This window comes from Nomascus leucogenys, chromosome 7b (genome assembly GCF_006542625.1).
Source record: "Nomascus leucogenys isolate Asia chromosome 7b, Asia_NLE_v1, whole genome shotgun sequence".
NCBI classification, from domain to species: domain Eukaryota; kingdom Metazoa; phylum Chordata; class Mammalia; order Primates; family Hylobatidae; genus Nomascus; species Nomascus leucogenys.
In genome coordinates, this window is record NC_044387.1 from 73,974,787 (window position 1) to 73,993,412 (window position 18,626).

General features: G+C 40.0%; 2 protein-coding genes across 11 annotated transcripts in view; both read left to right on the forward strand.

Annotated features, from left to right (window-relative positions):
- Positions 1-5,915, forward strand: part of TRIM2 (tripartite motif containing 2) — a 132,949-nt gene extending 127,034 nt beyond the window's left edge. For all 9 annotated transcript variants that reach the window (XM_030816245.1, XM_003257850.4, XM_030816246.1 and 6 more), the window contains exon 12: positions 1,416-5,915. In XM_030816245.1, coding sequence (XP_030672105.1) covers positions 1,416-1,568 — 153 coding nt within the window. In that variant the 3' untranslated portion in view covers positions 1,569-5,915. The remainder of the gene's footprint in view (positions 1-1,415) is intronic.
- Positions 5,916-11,536: 5,621 nt separating this feature from the next.
- MND1 (meiotic nuclear divisions 1) overlaps positions 11,537-18,626 on the forward strand; it is a 76,498-nt gene continuing 69,408 nt past the window's right edge. Inside the window, exons 1-2 of one of the 2 annotated variants that reach the window (XM_004088538.3) lie at positions 11,537-11,621; positions 16,950-17,015. In XM_004088538.3, coding sequence (XP_004088586.1) covers positions 11,619-11,621; positions 16,950-17,015 — 69 coding nt within the window. In that variant the 5' untranslated portion in view covers positions 11,537-11,618. The remainder of the gene's footprint in view (positions 11,622-16,949; positions 17,016-18,626) is intronic. The other variant, XM_003257852.4, reaches the window with a different exon arrangement.

An 18,626-nucleotide genomic window follows, 5' to 3' on the forward strand; every position in this document is an offset into this window, starting at 1 on the left:
ATAAAATGACATAAAACTGTATACACACAACCCAAAGTCAATGTATTGGGTTTTGTGTGGTACCATAATTATAGAAGATGTGACCACTGGAGGAAACTGAGTGAAGAGTACACAGGACCTTTCTCTACTATCTTTGCCACTTCCTATGAATCTATAATTATTTCAAAATAAAAATTTAACAAAAGTAACAAAGCAGAAACCGATAGACCAAAAGAAAGTGATTTCACATCCAAATATATGATCAGGCCCCTGTACCCCCAAATCCCACATTTGTGAATTCAACCAAATACAGATCGAAAATTTCAGGAAAAATAATTTGTTAAATACAATGATTAAAAATAATACGAATTGTAAAAATACATAATGTTATTTACATTATATAGCATTTACATTGCTCTAGGTATTAGAAGTAATCTAGAGATGATTTAAAATATATGGGGGGATGTGCACAGGTTAGGTGCAAATACTAGGCTATTTTATATAAAGGACTTGAGAATCTGAAGATTTTGTATCAATCTCCTGGGATACCAGGGGATGGCTTTGCATGTTGAACCATTGACTTCTTACAACCCACTCTTTTCTAAAAAGGAAAAAATAATTTCTACTGTCTCATTGCTATTATGACTCAGGAACATTCTTCCATCATCTAGTTGCTGATTTTTCCCCTTATAATTGGGGAGGAGGAAAAGGATGTGAGGCTGGAAGTGGAATAAGTGAAGATTTAACATGAACAATAAGGTTCATTCATTTTTTAAGCACCATCTAGGGCCCTTCCCACCCAATATTTGTTGTGACCACTATAGGAATACAAGTGAAAGCTAGCAGCCAATGGCATATTCTACTCCACCAACTGGAAATAGACGGGGAGAGGAGAGAAAGCAAGGTAAGTGGAGAGTAGGATTATAGATATGATAGTGACATAAACAAAGACATATCCATAGATGGATAGGTGATTACTTAAGTGCTTTTTTGTTTTGTTTTGTTTTGTTTTTCTGCTTTTTTTTTTTTAAGAGACAGGGTCTCACTATCTTGCTTAGGCTGTTCTTAAACTCCTGGCCTCAAGAGATCCTCCCACCTTCACCTACCAAAGTGCTGGCATTATAGGTATAAGCCACTGCACCTGGCTTATGCTAATGTTTTAAATATAAAAGCATATATACTGGGCATGGTGGCTCATGGCTATAATCTTAGCACTTTGGGAGACTGAATCAGGAGAATCACTTGAGCCTACGAATTAGAGGTTACAGTAAGCTGTCTTCACACCACTGCACGCCAGCCTGGGTAACAGAGTGAGACCCTGTCAAAAAGAAAGAAAAAAAAGAAAGAAACAGAAAAACATTAGCATCAAGAGTTTTCTAACTCATGTTCAGCATATAACTTCTCCTATAACATTCTGACTTCCTATTTGTTTACAGGTTTTTGATGGGAGTGGATCATTTTTGTCCTACATTAACACATCTGCTGACCCACTCTATGGCCCCCAAGGCCTGGCCCTAACTTCAGATGGTCATGTTGTGGTTGCAGACTCTGGAAATCACTGTTTCAAAGTCTATCGATACTTACAGTAATGGTGGGCAGCTGGATACGCACTTCCAAGGTCTTGCACTATAAACTGGAATGGATTTCTCAATGCGGGACCAGATTATGACTAGAGTTTTTATGCCAGAAGGAATCATTGGTGAACTTTCCAAGGTTATTTCTGAATGTAACAATTTCCTTAAAAATTGCTTATCCAATTTCTGTATTTCACCTTTAGGGTTAAAAAAAAAAACTCTTCTACTGAATCTATAAAAACTGCAGTTTTACATCTGTGAACTATGGCTTAAGGGACAGGATTTATGTAGCTAAACTAATTTTGCAAATCAAACAGACACTTAAAAAAACTAGCATATGTAAAGGTATTTGTTAATCCTGTGAATGATAATGGTAGCTTTTGCACAGAACTTCCAAAAGCAAAACAAAAACAAAATCTATTGTAGTTATATACTTCATTTAACCTAGGTCACAAGACCCAGGCAATCTTCTAACCTCACTTTTACAGTAGGTATTACTCTTGTGACATTTTTTTGGTTATCAACAACTACATATAAATTACTTTAGAAAAAGTAAGGCTGTCTTGCAAAATGATCCCAGCTCTGATTAGCAGGCCTCTGGAGTTCAGAACTTAAGAATCAGTGCAAATTTCTCAACCTTTCTGGGTTAGACAAAGATCCTTTTTTGTGTGTTCTTTTCACCACCCCTTTGGCTCACCTTGTATCAGAAAACAAAGTACTTCTTCAGGGAAACCTGAAATTTCTAATGTTTTGAAAAGCATATTACAAAAGTAATGCTACCTTTTGGGAAACAAACTGCCCTGTTAACTCCAGATCATTGCACTGGAATGTAATCAAGAAAAAGTTAGTCATGTTTTATGTACCATGTTTTCACACGTGTCTCTTCTCTTCGACTTCATGAAAGCGAAAGCTTTACCTCTTGCAAATGTCGGCACATGTAGTAGGACACCAGTATCCTAGGACAGAGAGCCATAAGTAGCCCTTTGGAGGACTGATGGTGTCAACCAAAGGCACGTGATTGATTAATGATTTCCCCTTAGAAAGCAAGTGTTACCAAAGTTGTGTTATCTTGAAAGCATTACAGGTAAGGGCATGTTATGGTTATTTATCATTGTTTAATGAATAGTAGAGGTGTCAAGGGACTATGTATACATGATTAGGGTAAGATAGAATGTATTATATATATATATATACACACACATATATATAGCTGAATCTTTGGTGTATTGAAATAGGCAGCACTCTGAAAGACAGAAGCTTCGTCCAGCCATTCTTCAGCACATTCCTTTACTAAGCAGTTTAAAGCCGTCCTAGTGGAGCAAGCCCTAAAGCAGATTTAATTTTTGCCATTTTCCAAGAATGACGGTGGTGGCTGACTTTTAGTCAGAAAATGGCCTTCTGTGCTTTCAAAAAAAAAAAAAAAACACACACACAAAAACCCAACAGGTCAAAATAAAAGTTGAACTTGAGTTATATTTAATTTAAATATAAATGCATTTTGAGAAACGTTAAGAACTATTTAGTCAATCGTTCATCTGTCATTGGTACTGTAAAATAAGCTGTGGTCTATTTCCACTGTTTAATTTTCTACTCAGTTCTACCAAATAGGATGTCATGTTTGACATTTTCGATAGTGACTTTGGGGTCTTCTTCACTGAAAGCACCTTAGAACTGTACTATAAGAAAACATTTCCCCTATGTATAATTATATGAATGTGATGTTTATTGCTTATTAATTTATAATTCAGTCATTCTCTATATAGGACTTCTTAAAATTTAGAAGGGAAATCTAGCTACTTCAAATTGTCTATTAAATTTATTATGCCCAAATCAACCTCTGAAAAAAGGTTTTTCCAGGAAGATTTACATTTAGGTTTAATATTTTTTTAGTTAGGTAGAGTTTTAAAAAATATTTGAGCCTGTCTGTGATAAAGCTATAAAATTCAATAACTTTTTAGAATGTTAAATGAAGACACTGTTTCCTAACATCAGTGAGATACATCTTTGAATTTAAACATTCATATTTACTGAGTACCTACTAGGTACCAAGTACTCTTTTAAGCACTGGAAATACAGTGATGGACAAAACAGGTAAAAATCGCTGCCCCCTCAGAGCTGACATTCTGGGGTGGGAATTTCATTTTGCCATGTACTAACATTCTGCACAAAAGACAGGCTAGACTCTTGTCTAGATTGTTTAAAAGAAACTTTTTAAATTGGTTACATTAATTTTAGTTTATTTTCACAAGTAAAAATGGCTTTCTATTTAGATTCCTTCTGTCCCTGGCTGTTGATCTTAAAACTAGTTGATTTAAAGAGGTTTTTTGCACAAAATTTAAATTATATTTGTGAACTTAGAAATTAACTTACAGTCTAACCAGCCATCATATCATATCCTATCAGGCTAGATATCTCAATAGTAGACTGAATACAAAGCTAATTTTTTTACATGTCAATATTGGCACAAACTGGAATGAAAGAATAGTTTGATTCAGACCTGCTCCACTATGTGTTGCTAAAACACACGCTATGGGCACTCCAGGAAACACTATACTTTTTCCAAAAAATATGTGATTATATATGTTAAAGTATAGATAACATTTCACACTTGGATACATATGTGCATTTACTGTATTTCTTGGTAAGCATATTTTTGGGGGAAAGTGCTGCTGATATGATACAAGTAGACAAAATTTAAATGAAATTTTGTCACATTCTATGGAAAATGGTTTCTGGTAAACTGAGAAGGATATTAAAATAAGTGGCTTTTTTCTGGGCTACCATTATTGTTTGATTTCTCTTTGTCAAGTGTATAGAACCTGTCATACATTCATGATAAGTAGCACTGAAAAATTACTCATTCAAATTTCCCCTGGGCACGTAAGGCAAAATATTGCTGGTTGGGATTTCAAGGTCAGTGACGATGCATTTCCTCCCGGTACAGACCCCCAGCCCCCCTTGCTGGACATGGGGAGGCAGAGAGTCACTTGACCATCCAGAAATACATGACTACAAGTCCTTTATGACTGTTTGCCATTTTTTTAATGGTACTTAGTATTTTGATCAAACTTTAGTCTCCAGAACTAAACAAGTCCCTAAGTTTCCTTATTTTAATTTACTGTGACTAGATTTGAGGCAAATAAATACTCCAGATCCATGCAGCTAGAACACACTTGCTTCCACTACTAAATATACAGGGTATGTCCTAACATGGAGTTAACTGGAATAGCAGTACACTAGCAAGTATCTGTGACTCCTTAGCACTGAAGGGTTAACAGAAATGCTTTGGTAATACCTACTTAGTTAATTGGAGGAAGTAGTAAATAAACATTAGGTAATCTGCAGATTACTTCAAATGGGAAAAATCTTTTTGTAGACTCTATAGTATCCTCTCTATTCACTAGCTTCTGAAAAGGGAGGAGTATTTTTAGTTTGATAATTTAATAATTTAAAAACAAGACATCTCCAGGTAGGAAAAAATGAAAGCTATTTCATGCAAACATTATCTAATTTAGCTTAAAAGCAAAAGTGGTAATACTGTTGGTTTCTGTAAATTGTTGCAGGGTTTTAAACTTTATAATTACTTTAATATTTTTGATAACTAGAAATCTAGTATTGCCATAAAGGAAACTAAGTGCCCATCAAAGATTTGTTTGGTATAAATAAAGAATTATTTGTTTTGTTTTCAATGACAGTAAGCTACAAATCATGATGCTTAAAAACTTTCTAAAGATGAATTGTGTGGCAGTGATTGTGTGGTCTGTTTGTGGAGAATGTATGAAAGCTATTAATATTCTAGAATAGATTAATAAATTGGCTATGTTGTTCCAATGAATGTACAGCACTTCCATTAACTTTGAAAGCAACACAGCCTTAAACTCAATGCTTTTGCTTTATGACATGGGAATGTTCTGTCATCAATGGAGTGTATTCTTGTACTAGAATTCTTTATATCGTTCTCAATTCTATAGACTTTCAAGCCTATGTATGAATATGAAGGGTTTTTTTTTGCTTTGTTTTCTTTTTAGATTTTGTACATTCCATCTTTATAGGTCTGTTTCATATGTTTTATGTATAGAACACTAAGTCTTGCACTCTCTGACATTGATACTGATATATTCTCGTCATTTGTTCTTTTATGAATCAAAATGTTGACTGCCTATTTAAAGAAAAGAATGAACGCTGTGCATCAAAGTGTTTGTATGTTCGTAGCTACATACGTACCACAGTATTTTGGATGCTTTAGTCTACAATGAAACTTTCAATTAATTCTGTCTTGAAACATAGGAGAAACAGGATTCATGTGTATCTCTTTACCATGCACAAAATCTCAAATCATTATAATAAAGCTTGTTTTCTCCATTTGCAGAGTGAATATTTATTTATTTAATATTTCTCCATTTGCAGAGTGAATATTTATTTAATATATTCTCTACCTGAAGGGAAATTGAGGAACGTCCTGGAATCTGTGGAAGATAGCAATACTGCAACCAGACTATTTATACTAGTGAGGAAAAGCTCAAGAAAATTTTTGTTATGACATTAATAATCCATTAGTATTTAGGATGTATCTTAAGTAGGAATTTGGAAAATCCTGATACATATGTAGAACATGTACATTTAGAGAGTTATAGAAGTAGAACAACCTTACTATCCTTTTTTTTTTTTTTTTGAGACAGGGTCTGGCTCTGTTGCCCAGGCTAGAGTGCAGTGGTGTGATCATGGATCCCTGCAGCCTCGACCTCCCTGGCTCAAGCAGTCCTTCCATCTCAGCCTCCCAAGTAGCTGGGACTACAGGCACTCACCAACATGCCTGGCTAATTTTTAAAATTTTTTCTAAGAGATGCGGTCACTACTTTGCCCAGGATGGTCTGAACTCCTGGGCTCAAGCAATCCCCTGCCTGGGCTTCCCAAAGTGCTGGGATTACAGGCGTGATTGTGAACAATGATGGAACACAATAAAATTTTGTTTTGTTTTCTTGAGGGTTAAAAAAAATCCAGCATAGATGGAAACTCTGAAAGAGGTTACACATAAGTCAGTCTTGGAAGGAGAGATGAAACAACAGACATTAGAAAGACCTAACATGGAGCTAGGCATGGCGGCAGCGCCTGGAGTCGCAGCTGCTTGGGAGGCTGAGGTGGGAGGATCACTCGAGCCCAGAAGTTTAAGACCAGTCTGGGCAACATAGTTAACAGACTGTGTCTTTAAAAAAAGACCAAATGTGACACTGCTGATGATGAACTGTAAATATTAATATTATTGAATTCTACTTCCATTCTTCATTTGTTTTTTCTTTTACCCAAGCAGGCCACCATCATGGGCTCCTTGGAGGTTTTCAGAATCAGAGAGAGGGTGGGTCCCTCCATAAGCCATTTGCCCCATGTTTTAGTTCAACATATCTGAGATTGTCCTCCAGGAGCACATTTCACATGAAGCCAGATGCATCCCTTTCCAGAGGAGAGAACGAGTTCAGTTTTGCCTAAGGAGACTGGAAGGGCAAGTGGACATTTAATGTTCTACTCACTCTTCTGTCTGTTTTTCACTGTTAAGTCACTGACCAAACAAACGTCTAAGCACCTTTGGTCCACCAGCCTTTTGGCTAGGTGGATGGGATACCAGGATGAATACTGAAGCCTGCACCCTCACAGAGCTTACAGCCTGCTTGGAGAAACAGACCAGATACTTACAGTACCATAAACTGCTTTATTCATTAGCAAATATTTACTGGGTGTAGAATGTTCCGGTACTATGCTAGTCTCACTAAGGAATAGCAGTAAACAAAAAAAGCTCCTCTTCTCACAGACTTTTATGTTACTGGGATGAGACAAATAAGTGAATACATATAGAGCTAGCTACATAATTTATAGAGCCTGGTGCAAAATGAAAATGCAAGGCCCCTTGCTCAAGAAGTATGAAAAAGACGTTTTCCTTTCTTCTGTGGTGTCTCCACTAGTCACAGTGTTTTTTATTTGCTACTTAATGTTATACTCTCTTGGCCACAAGGATACTTGCTGGGTGAGTGTAGACCCTCACAGGCACCTGGAGTCACCCTGGAACTCAGACTCCCCCCAGGCTTGTGCTAAAAGAGGGCACCAGAGCATGAGTTGTTCAGGGAATAACAAATAGTCTGATGTGGCAAGACCACAGAATTTCTCAAGAAGAAATTACTGATGAGGCACAGTTATAAAGAATATGTTACTGTGCCTGTTCTTAAGGAGTTTACATTCCAGATGGAAAGATTAAAAGAATAACTATAAAACGGGGAAAATTAAAGAGCCACGGACAAGGGTTAATAAAGTATAATGGAAGTTCCAAGTTATCACATAGATGATGGGGACAATCCTCTTTATGCCTGTGTCCTAGCGTAAATAGGAATAGCATTCCCTTCCGTTCTCAGAAGTGTCTCAGTTCCGATGATAAATTATATAGTCACTAGACACCAGTCTTTCTCAACCTTTTTTCTCACTACCATCCCCATAAAGAACCTTTTTAAATGTTTTTTCCCTGTTCACAATGCCATCCCCAGTCCCATGAAATTTTAATACCAGAGATATACTGTACATCTGTTTATGTACCGAGAGCCACAAACCACTGGAGCACAAACCATCTAAGATCTTTTTGTCTCCCAGGAATCCGTTTTGATGTCATCCCATTGAGAACGATGCCCTACATAAATGACATGATTGCACTGTCATTTCTAACTCAGAAGCTGTGTTGTGACTGACAGTTGATAATGTTGACTATTTCTTCCTTAAAATTGTTAAATAAGCAGGAGGCCATTGGCTTGAGGCTGTCTCCATACTTTGAGTTCCTACCTAAGGAGTTGTAAGGAACTGCAACCTAACTTGGTACACAGACAAACTGGAAACCAAGCATGGTGTATAACAAACCCCCAATCCTCAGTCAATCACAAGTAGCTGAGCTTCAGCCCACAGGCTGCCGACAGTAGCCAAACGATTCAAACAAGGAGCTGTAATCAGTCAAGCTATTTCTGTAACTCACTTCCCTTTTCTGTCTATAAAAACTTCCTGTTGGCTAGGCATGACTCACACCTGTAATCCCAATACTTTGGGAGGCTAAGGCAGGAGGATTGCTTGAATCCAGGAGTTCTAGACCAGCCTAGGCAACATAGGGAGACACCATCTCTATGGAAAATTTAAAAAACATTAGCCAGGCATAGTTATGCACATCTGTAGTCCCAACTGCTTGGGAGGGCAAGGCAGGAGAATCCCTCGAGCCCTGGAGTTCTAGATTGCAGTGAACCATGATTGCGCCACTGCACTCCAGCCTGGGTGACAGAGTGAAACCCTCTCTCAAAAAAACAAAACAAACAACAACAACAAAAAACCTCCCTGGCCAAGTTGCAGGGTGGAACTCATTTAATTTGTCTAAAGTTTTTCTTTTAAAATTTTCTCCTCTCTTGGTTTTGCATTCTCCTACTTCTTTTCCTACATTGTAGACTTTTTCCTCAGTCTCTTCCAAGTGACTTGACTTTGTTTTCCTATTTCCTTTATAAGCTCCCCCTGCCAGGCACGGTGGCTCACGCCTGTAATCCTAGCACTTTGGGAGGCCAAGGCGGGTGGGTCGCCTGAGGTTGGGAGATCGAGACCAGCCTGGCCAACATGGTGAAACCCCATCTCTACTAAAAATACAAAAATTAGCCGGGCGTGGTGGCGGGCGCCTATAATCCCAGCTACTCAGAAGGCTGAGGCAGGAGAATCGCTTGAACCTGGGGGTTGGAGGTTGCAGTGAGCCAAAATCATGCCACTTCACTCCAGGCTGGGCAAAAGAGCGAAACTCCAACTCTAAATAAATATGTTCTCACTCATAGGTGGGAATTGAACAATGAGAACACATGGACACAGGAAGGGGAACATCACACACCAGGGACTGTTGTCTGGTGGGGGGAGGGGGGAGGGACAGCACTAGGAGATATACCTAACGCTAAATGACGAGGTAATGGGTGCAGCGCACCAACAGGGCACATGTATACAGATGTAACAAACCTGCACGTTGTGCACATGTACCCTAAAACTTAAAGTATAATAATAATAAAATTTTAAAAAAGAGAAAACATAAATAAATAAGCTGCTCCTATAGGTCATGCTTTTCAGAATGTCAAGGAAAGGGCATCAGAAGGTTATCTGAGGTTTGAGGTATTTGTACTGAAAATGCAAAGGAACCAGAGGCAGTATAATGTGTCTCCTTTCCTAGGTGGTGGTCATTCCCAGGTTTGGTTGATCAAGACTGCAGTGCACACCGGGAATCTCAGAGAACTGTCACAGCAGCTCTCAGTGACACTTAGGATACAGATGCAGCTTAAGTGACCAACCCTTTTTTATATCCATTTAGCACTCATTTTTCCCAAGAGAAGACCTGTTTGGGTCAATTTGTTACTGTCCCAGGGCAGGCTTTTGCACTGTGTCGCTTTAGAGGCAGGGGCGTAGGAAAACTTGGGACTGTAACATTAGTACTGCACAAAGCCCTCTTCTGTATACAGTGTAAGCACTATTCTATAAAATCCCCAGCAAGCCTTTGTTTCCTTGCAGTCAGCTCCTTTTCTGCTGATTCTGCCCATTGCTCTCTTGCAACGTATTTTCGTGCTTTCTCTAATGATTCTGCTTTTCTTTACTTACAACTGTCTTGGTAAATTTTTTTGCCGCAGCGCCACTGGCCTCAGATAGTCACCAGTCACCTGCAACAAGCCTGAGAGCCAATTAAGACAAGGCTTTCCCCAAATAGCACAAATTTATATACCACTACTGTAGTTACTTAATGTACTCATTTATCATTTTAAAATTACCTTATGTACCATCAATTACATGGTATAACTCTTACAGGAAAAACCAAATTAATGGAACTCTGCAATTCAATGTACCCCTTCCTCTGCCTCCAGCAGAAGCAACAGGGGACATAAATTCCGATTTTAGATGCTACTCTTATAGCATCTACACGACTTACTATACTGTGTGTGTGTGTGTGTGTGTGTGTGTGTGTGTGTGTGTGTGTGTGTGTGTTACAGAGTCTTACTCTGTCGCCCAGGCTGGAGTGCAGTGGCACGGTCTTGGCTCACTGCAACCTCTACCTCCTGGGTCCAAGCGATTCTCCTGCCTCAGCCTCCCGAGTAGCTGGGATTACAGGCGCCCGCCACCACGCCTGGCTAATTTTTGTATTTTTATTAGAGATGGGTTTTCACCATGTTGGCCAGGCTGGTCTCAAACTCCTTACCTCAAGTGATCTGCCCGCCTCGGCCTCCCAAATTGCTGGGATTACAGGTGTGAGCCACCGCGCCCGGCCGTACTTCTTACACCTAAAAATCGTTCAAAACACCATAGAATAATTTTCAAAATAATTGAATTCTCAGTTAAAATTTTTCAGCACTTTCAGGGGCCTGAGCTTTTGCTATGAATCTGGATCTATTCTCAAGCCATGAAGTAGCGTATTTTTGACCATTTTGATTTGAAATTCATTCCGTTGTTTCCTTCTTTTTTAAAACCTAAGGGAAAAACAAACAGACATACACAGAATTTGAAAAGCTGGAAAGCAGTGGGTAGTGGCTAGGGAGAAGATGAGGGGTCAGATTAGAAGACCAGAAAGGAATCCAGTCCGCCCCAGACAGGACAAATGCGGAAGGATGGAGGCAGCGTTTCCTTCCTCAACAGCCTAAACGCCTCTATTTTTTACATCCAAACTTAGGCCACATTTCTGCGGCGCCAAGAAAACGCAGTAAAAGCAAAGGCAAGATGTCCTTTAAGAAAAAAAAAAGGTCACATTCACAGAATACCGAGGAGACGGAGGCAGCTCTGCAACCCATCCACTGAGACGCGGACAGACTGCCCCAGCCCCGGCCCCAGGCCCGCGCCCCATCCCCGACCGGCGGCTCGGATCGGTCGCTAGGGGTCGCTGCGCGCCGCGCGAGCAAGGACGGGCCTTTTCCCCCACCTCCACCGTCTCGCTGCTCCGCCCCCGAGGCGTCGTCGGCGCCAAAATCAAACGCGCCCTGGCCTGTCCCGCCCCTCGCCCCAAGCGCAAGCCCAGCCAGCGGAATCCCCAGCGCCCGCGCCATGGTAAGGACTGAGGCTACGGTCCCGCGTCTTCTTCCTCCCTAGTGTGTGGGCTTCGCCGCCCCTCGGCTGCGTGTGGATCCCGGCCTGGCGTTCACCGCCATGCTGGGCCGCGGGAGCGGTCGCCCGGCTCTCGGCCTCACCGTGTAGGGACCCAGCCCAGCCCCGCCGCAGCCACTCCGCACTCTGCGGCGTTCCCCGCCGCTCCCGTCCGGAATCCCGAGGCGCGGGGGCATCCGCGGCCTCCCCGCCGGCTGCACCCCGCGTGTGTCCCCAGGTCCCGTTCGGGCGGTTTAGGTTAGAACGCGGGAAGCGTTCGCGAACGTGACCCGAGAACCTCACCAACCCGGATTTATCTAAAAGACCACGGGGCCCTTGAGAACCTGGGCTCCCTACGCCTCCAGCTTCGGCCCCGCGTGGTGTAGCCCCCTCCATTAAGAACGGGGAGAGAAAGCGCAAGTGGGCGGGAGGGACTGCGGGGAGCGAACGTCTTGATCCCAAAGCGCACTCCTGGTTTGTCACCATTGAGTGGTTTTCTGTATTGTAATACGTAGAGCACATTCCAGAACTGCTCAGTTTCGAGTTACCTAATGGATCTTCACTGTGTGCCAATTAGTCGCTTTCTGTGAAAACGCCCCGGTTTCTGCCAAAGGGCAGGAGTCGCTGCTCTTGTGCCGGGCGCTGCTGGTTGTGTAGGGCGCTGTTGCTTTTTTAAGGACACTCTGCACTGAATTAGGCTTCCTCGTACGTCATGATCGGTTAAGTCCCGGTAAGATTCCAGATCGGCTTTGTGAGCTTAACGTCTTTCTGCTCATCAAATCATTTTCATAAACCTTCAAAGTTTCATGCCGTTTTTTCTGCTTCAGTTGGCGAAGAATCAACATCTGGTTAAATGGATCTAAGATTTTAATATCTTCATTTACTTACGTGGCCGTTAAATGTTGCCGAGCTAAGGGGGGCGGGGTGGGACACCAGGATCCAGTTGTATGGTATTTATTTGAAGATACTTGTCCAGATGTAGTTATAAATGATAACGGCTTCTTTGTGGTTAAACTAACAACCCAGCCACCTGGGCGTAAAGTGCTCTAAGAAGCCAAACAGGACTACAGTTAAAACAAATCTGTTAGCAGTGCCCTTCTGTGTTACCATTTTTCTCTGCAGAGTTGCTGGCCTCGTATAACTGACTTGGAGAACTGTGTAGCTCAAACGCGCGTTGTCCTTTTACCAAATCTATCTCTCTACACATGAATCACCTGCTAATAAAATGTGTTAACTTCAGAAGCTTACCTCTGATAATAGAGAATCCTTTTAAAATATTAAAGCTTTTGATGTGGACTTCCTATTTTTTAATATGTGATCAAGAAATAAATTTAATGTTGGTCAAAGGTAAACTTTTGATTGATTACGAATTAATAGCTGTTTTCATTTGGTTAGGCATCCTAAGTAAATAGTTAATGAGTTCAGGCAATTTTTGAAATTGGAGAAGTGCAGTGCTGAACTCTGAGAGCAGCAGTGACGTCTACTTAATAAGTCTTCATAATTTTATCGTAATTGATTAGTAGGGCTGGCTGTAGGAATTTCATAATTTCTAATTGAGAAGGTTCCTCAGATAACATGATTTTTTAAGTGGTTTAAAATACTTCCAGAAAACTTCATAGTCCTTGAGTCAGGTTTTGAGTCTCCTTACTTAATAATTTGAATGCATCTCTAACTTATACTATCAGGTTTTTCCTAGTCTTAATTAAATATTAAATAAATCCTCATTGGTTTTTGAGAAGTTTCTAAATATGAGTATTAATATGGCATCTTTTTACATTAGTTATTTTAATTCTGGCTATGATACTCCTACTGTGGTTAATAATAGAAATTCTTTCTAGTCATAAAAGAGACTGATGAATAAATCAGCCTGAAAACAATGTAAATGGATGATACAGCACATCCACATTTCTTGAGTAACTTTCATAGCTGCTGAGCTGAGTGTTGAGAGCTTTCCTAAAACTGGGTACCCCAGGACACTAGATTCTCCTCATTGCCTGCCTCTGGGGGGCAGATTCTTGTGGAGTGCAAGGAGCTGTTTCGAATATCAAAATGTTAGGAGTCTTTCCTAACACTTCAGGATCTGCTTTCTGCTAGTGTAGCCACAGACTGAAGTTCTAAAGGGATTCCCACTGCCCCACAGCGCCCTTGACATGGCCTTCAGATTCTGGGCTGACAAAAGTAGGGTTCTCATCCCTGGGGCACAATTAAAAAATATGTTGGAGAGGATTTTTAAAATATGTTGGAGGATTTAAAAAATATGTTGCCCAGGTCCCATTCCAGAGATTCTGATTCCATTCATTTGAGATGAGCCTGGGCATGGGTATTTTTAAAAAACTCCTGAGGTGATTCTAATGTATGGCAGTTTAGGACCTATTGGACTAGAAAAATATGTTGAAGGCATCTTCTAACTGTTATGAATTTCATGCTTGATTTATCAGATACTGCAGAGGCGAGAATGAAGGGAGGCAAATAGAGCAGTCCTGGACCCTAGCTCTCAGCCCTAGGTTTAGTGAGCAGGTCTGTATGGGTTCCTGAAGTTTGCCTACCTGAAATTTCTCTGATTTATCTCTCCAAGCCAGGCAATACATGGTGTCACTGAATTCACTACGATTAATTCACCTGTTATCATATCTATGGGAGTATGGTAGGTGTTGGGGGGCTTAGGAGCCTGAGCAGCCTCAAATTTTAAAGTTGGGGGCTTTAGATACATGGTCCTAAAATTAAGAGCTTTATGTCTCCCCTGTCTAACTTGGCACTAAGCCCTGGAACGGCAAAGGCAGTTCATGTTCTGAAGAAGTTTTTCAGTGTGCTGAGAGAGACAAGTAAACATCTTTTCAATGTAGTGAGTGATTTGATGAAGGTGTGTTCTGGGAATACATGCTCAGCCTGTGAACTCAGGGAAGTTCTGGAGGGAGAGTGCCTAAACTAAGCCTTGGGAGATGTTTTGGAGTTTTGACTAGGCAAGAAGTGAGGATGTTCTAGGTGGAGGAACATTTTTTTTAAGGATGGAAATGAGAGCATTCTTCGAGTAGATAATTACAAGCTGTTTTTGTATTACAAGTTGCTTAGGTCTCCATACTATTAACGGCAAAATTTGAGGTGGGGTGTGGTGGAAGAGGCTATAAAAGGTAGGTTGGGGTTAGGTGATAAAGGGCCTTGTATATCATACTGGGGTACTCAGATACGTCTGGATGTCTGGGAGCCACTGGAGGGTTTTGAGCAAGGCAGAGGGGAAAGGTCTTATTTACGTTTTCCCAGTGCGGAATGTGAACATAGAGGGTGAGTCAAAGTGTGGTTAGGGGACTGGAGGTATATTGCAGGAGATAGATGATGAAGGCCTGAATGAGGCAGTGGTAGTAGAGATAGAACAGACAGGACAGATGAGAGAAATAATTAAATGCTGAAACTGGCAGAACTTGGTGATTGGTTGGATGTGAGATAAGAGAGGTGAAGGTACCTAGGATGACTGTCAGGCTTCTGGCTTGGGTCACGAGATAGTATCTGAGACTCAAGGTCTAGAACAGCAAGTTTGTGGGGAGTAGATATGAGAGAGGAAGAGTTCAGTTTAGACTGATGGAGTTGAAGTTTGTCCAGCAGGCGGGTAGCTGCATGAGACTGAAGCTCAGGAGCACACCCAGGGGTGAATGTAAAGATTTGAGGTCTCAGCATAAGTGTTAATTAAAACCATGAAAGCAAATGAAATCAAAGATAAGATATTAGGAGATGGGATCAGTAGTCAAACCCAGCAGAAAAACTGTTTGAGGGTGGACCGAGAAAGAAGAGAAAAATATAAACTTTAAGCTATTTATTTACCCATATTACTCATCAAGAAACACCTGATCATTTTATTCCTGTGGGAATGAGTTAGTGGGTTGTTGTTTTGTGTTTTCTTTTTTTGTGGGCTTTTGTTTTGAGACAGTGTCTTGCTTTGTTGCCCAGGCTGGTCTCAAACTCCCAGCCTCAAGTGATCCTCCAGCCTCAGCCTCCCAAAGTGCTGGGATTACAGGTGTGAGCCACTGCCCAGCCAAGTTAGTGGGTTTCTAGGTTTTACAAGAATTAAGACTCACTCACTCCAGTATGTAGCCACAATGGCAATTCCAAATCCTTGTCTTCACTTATGTAAACTCAGGTTTTCTGATGTAAACTCAGGTTTTCTGATGACGTTTTTGGTTGGATGGGGCAGTCTTTAACTGTTGTTTTATGTCTGCTTTTTAAGCAAACAATTTATGTTCCTTTATAATCTCCTACAATTTTTGAGAAAGATGCAGATCACATAAATATTAGTGGGGAATTTTTTATTGGAGAACTGGAGGTGATAGTTCTCACTCTTTTTTTTTTTCTGTAAACCTTTGGTTTGGAGGAAATTTGGCTCCTTTCTCTTTTAACTTAAGATTTAGCTTTATATATTCTATATACAACATATTGTAAAATTTATTATTAACATATATTTCAGCTACATATTGTCTTAATTTCAAATTGGCTAAAGGGTATTACAGAAGAATAACCTGAGTGGGCTTCCGTTTTCTACTTGGATAGGCCTTTCCTCCTTCCATCTTGTCTTCCACATTGCTGCTATAATTAACTTAACTAAAATGCAACTCTAATCTTGTCACTAGTCTGCTTTAGAAATTACTCAGCAGCTCCTCATTGTCTAGAATGAAGTCCACTGTCAGCTGGACAGTCAGCTTTCCATAACCTGACCCCACACCTTTCTCATCCCATCTGCTACTGCCCCTACATACTTCATACAATAACTATCCCCCACTGCTTATCTTTCTGGGGAATTCCATGTGCTTCCATAACATTGTGCCTGTATGTGGTCTCCCCAAGATGTGCTTCTAACCATTTATCAATTTGCCAAAATCCTTTTAATCTCTGTCCTTAGGTAACCCTTCTTCCTCTGCATGGTGGAATTCATTGTGTTCTGGGTATTTATGTAACAACTGGTGCATGTAGCTGTTCATTAGCTATAAATAGTTGCATCTGTATATTTTCTCTGAGAGATTGTAAGCCTTTGGAAGGTCAATACAGTGGCTTATCATTGGTTTACTTTATAAATACTGAATTTCTACAAAATGCCAGGCTCTATCTCAATTTACAGTTACCATCTTGGCAGCACCTACCACAGTGGTTGGCAGATAGTAATTAAAATGAGTCTTTAGGTCTGACTTTGAGAGTATCAAACCTGTTGGTATCAGATAAGCCCATGCATAAAATTTCAAATGTTGCAAATCCAGTTGTTTTCAAAATGTGTTTAAAAGCATTGTTTACTTTTTAATTTTTTTGCTTTAGTCAAAGAAAAAAGGACTCAGTGCAGAAGAAAAGAGAACTCGCATGATGGAAATATTTTTTGAAACAGTAAGTCATTTTCTTTAACACTTATAATTTTGTGTAATTTTCATCTTAAGTATATGTCATCCAATGTTAACTGTCCCCTCCTTGTTAAACATCAATACTGATCAATTTCTTGAAGAATGGGTAAGATTCTGCAAATATTTGTGGTTCCTGTGAGTTATGGAGTGTGAAAAACCATATCCCACTGTTGATAGAGTCTCTTTCACCCAAGCAGTCCTGCATACTGGCACTAGAATCTTCTGATGCGTATATTTGATTGTCTCCTCTTTCTGCCTGAAAAATAATAATGATGAAAGCCCACATCTCCTGAGTGCTGCCTAGGTGCCAACCAGTCCTGGATCTCAAACAATAGAAGCCATAATTCCAGGATTCAAACCAGGGAGGATCATTTGATTTCAGAGGGAGTACCAAATACTATGTCTTTACATTTTAAGTCTGTCTATAGTGTAACACATAGTCGATGGTACACAGGCCTCCATTTATTCCAGATATTTGTGCCTGCCACCAACAGGAAATATGTTTAAAGTTTCATCTCCTAAGTGACAGAGCCAGAGTTCAAACCCAGGTACCTGGCTCTAGAGCCTACTGTCTCATGGCTTTACCCTGTTACTGGAAGGCTTTTCTTTGTCTTCAGGTTAAAGGCCACATAAATCTTTGAACTAAAAAAACACCGATTTCATATGGCTTGGCAGGACCTGCAAAGCCTAGTTGGCCCCGGTCTACTGGCTATTTTCATCATATACAAATGTGAAGAAGATGGGGAAAAGTGGTAAACGTGAATATTAAATTGATAAAATCCCTTTTCACTTTAAGGTAGATTCTTAGTAAAAAAAAAAAAAAAAAAGCAAAATACACGGAATTTGCCCACTAAGTATAATCTTATTCTTAAAGTCATTGGCAATTCAGAACAGGGTATCATATTATGATGATGATATGGTTATGAAGATAAATTGGTGAAGTCTCTATGTGAAAATTATAGCAATTCTTCTGCTGAGTTGAAATATTTTTCCTATGGTCTCAGCAAGAAAAGTAGGTTTAATTCCTTCAAGACAGTAGAAAGCTGAGGAGAGTGGTTGGGGAAATTATTTTGTCATTTACAATATTATTAATTATCTCAAATATAAAAATTGGCTGTTTCTAACCGAAAAATTTTAAAGCTTGTCCTCAGTAACATCAAAACATGAAAGACTCTGAGGATCAGCAGTTTAAGGAAGTTCAGTAATTAGTGAGGTTTTCCATAAAGCTGGGAATTAATTGTACTGATTGATTTATTTCATATATTCCTGTTTCTTTTTTTCATTATAGCCTAATCAGTTGCTGCTCATTTAGTCTATCAGTTTTTTGATGGAATTGAAAAGTATAAGAGATTTGGGAAAAGTAATGGAGGCCCTTTCATTTGTTCTTTCATGAATGGGATATGGTATATCCGGGATCCAGACTGATGTCGAAAGTTGATAAATATTAGATTTGCTTCAACATCTCAAAGCAAATCACCAATAATGGTGCAGAGTGAAAAGCATGGATTCTGGAATTCAGATTCAGGAATCTGGATTCTAATTTCGTTGTTGCAATTGGCAAGTAAAAATTCCAACAAAATCAAATATGGCTACTCAA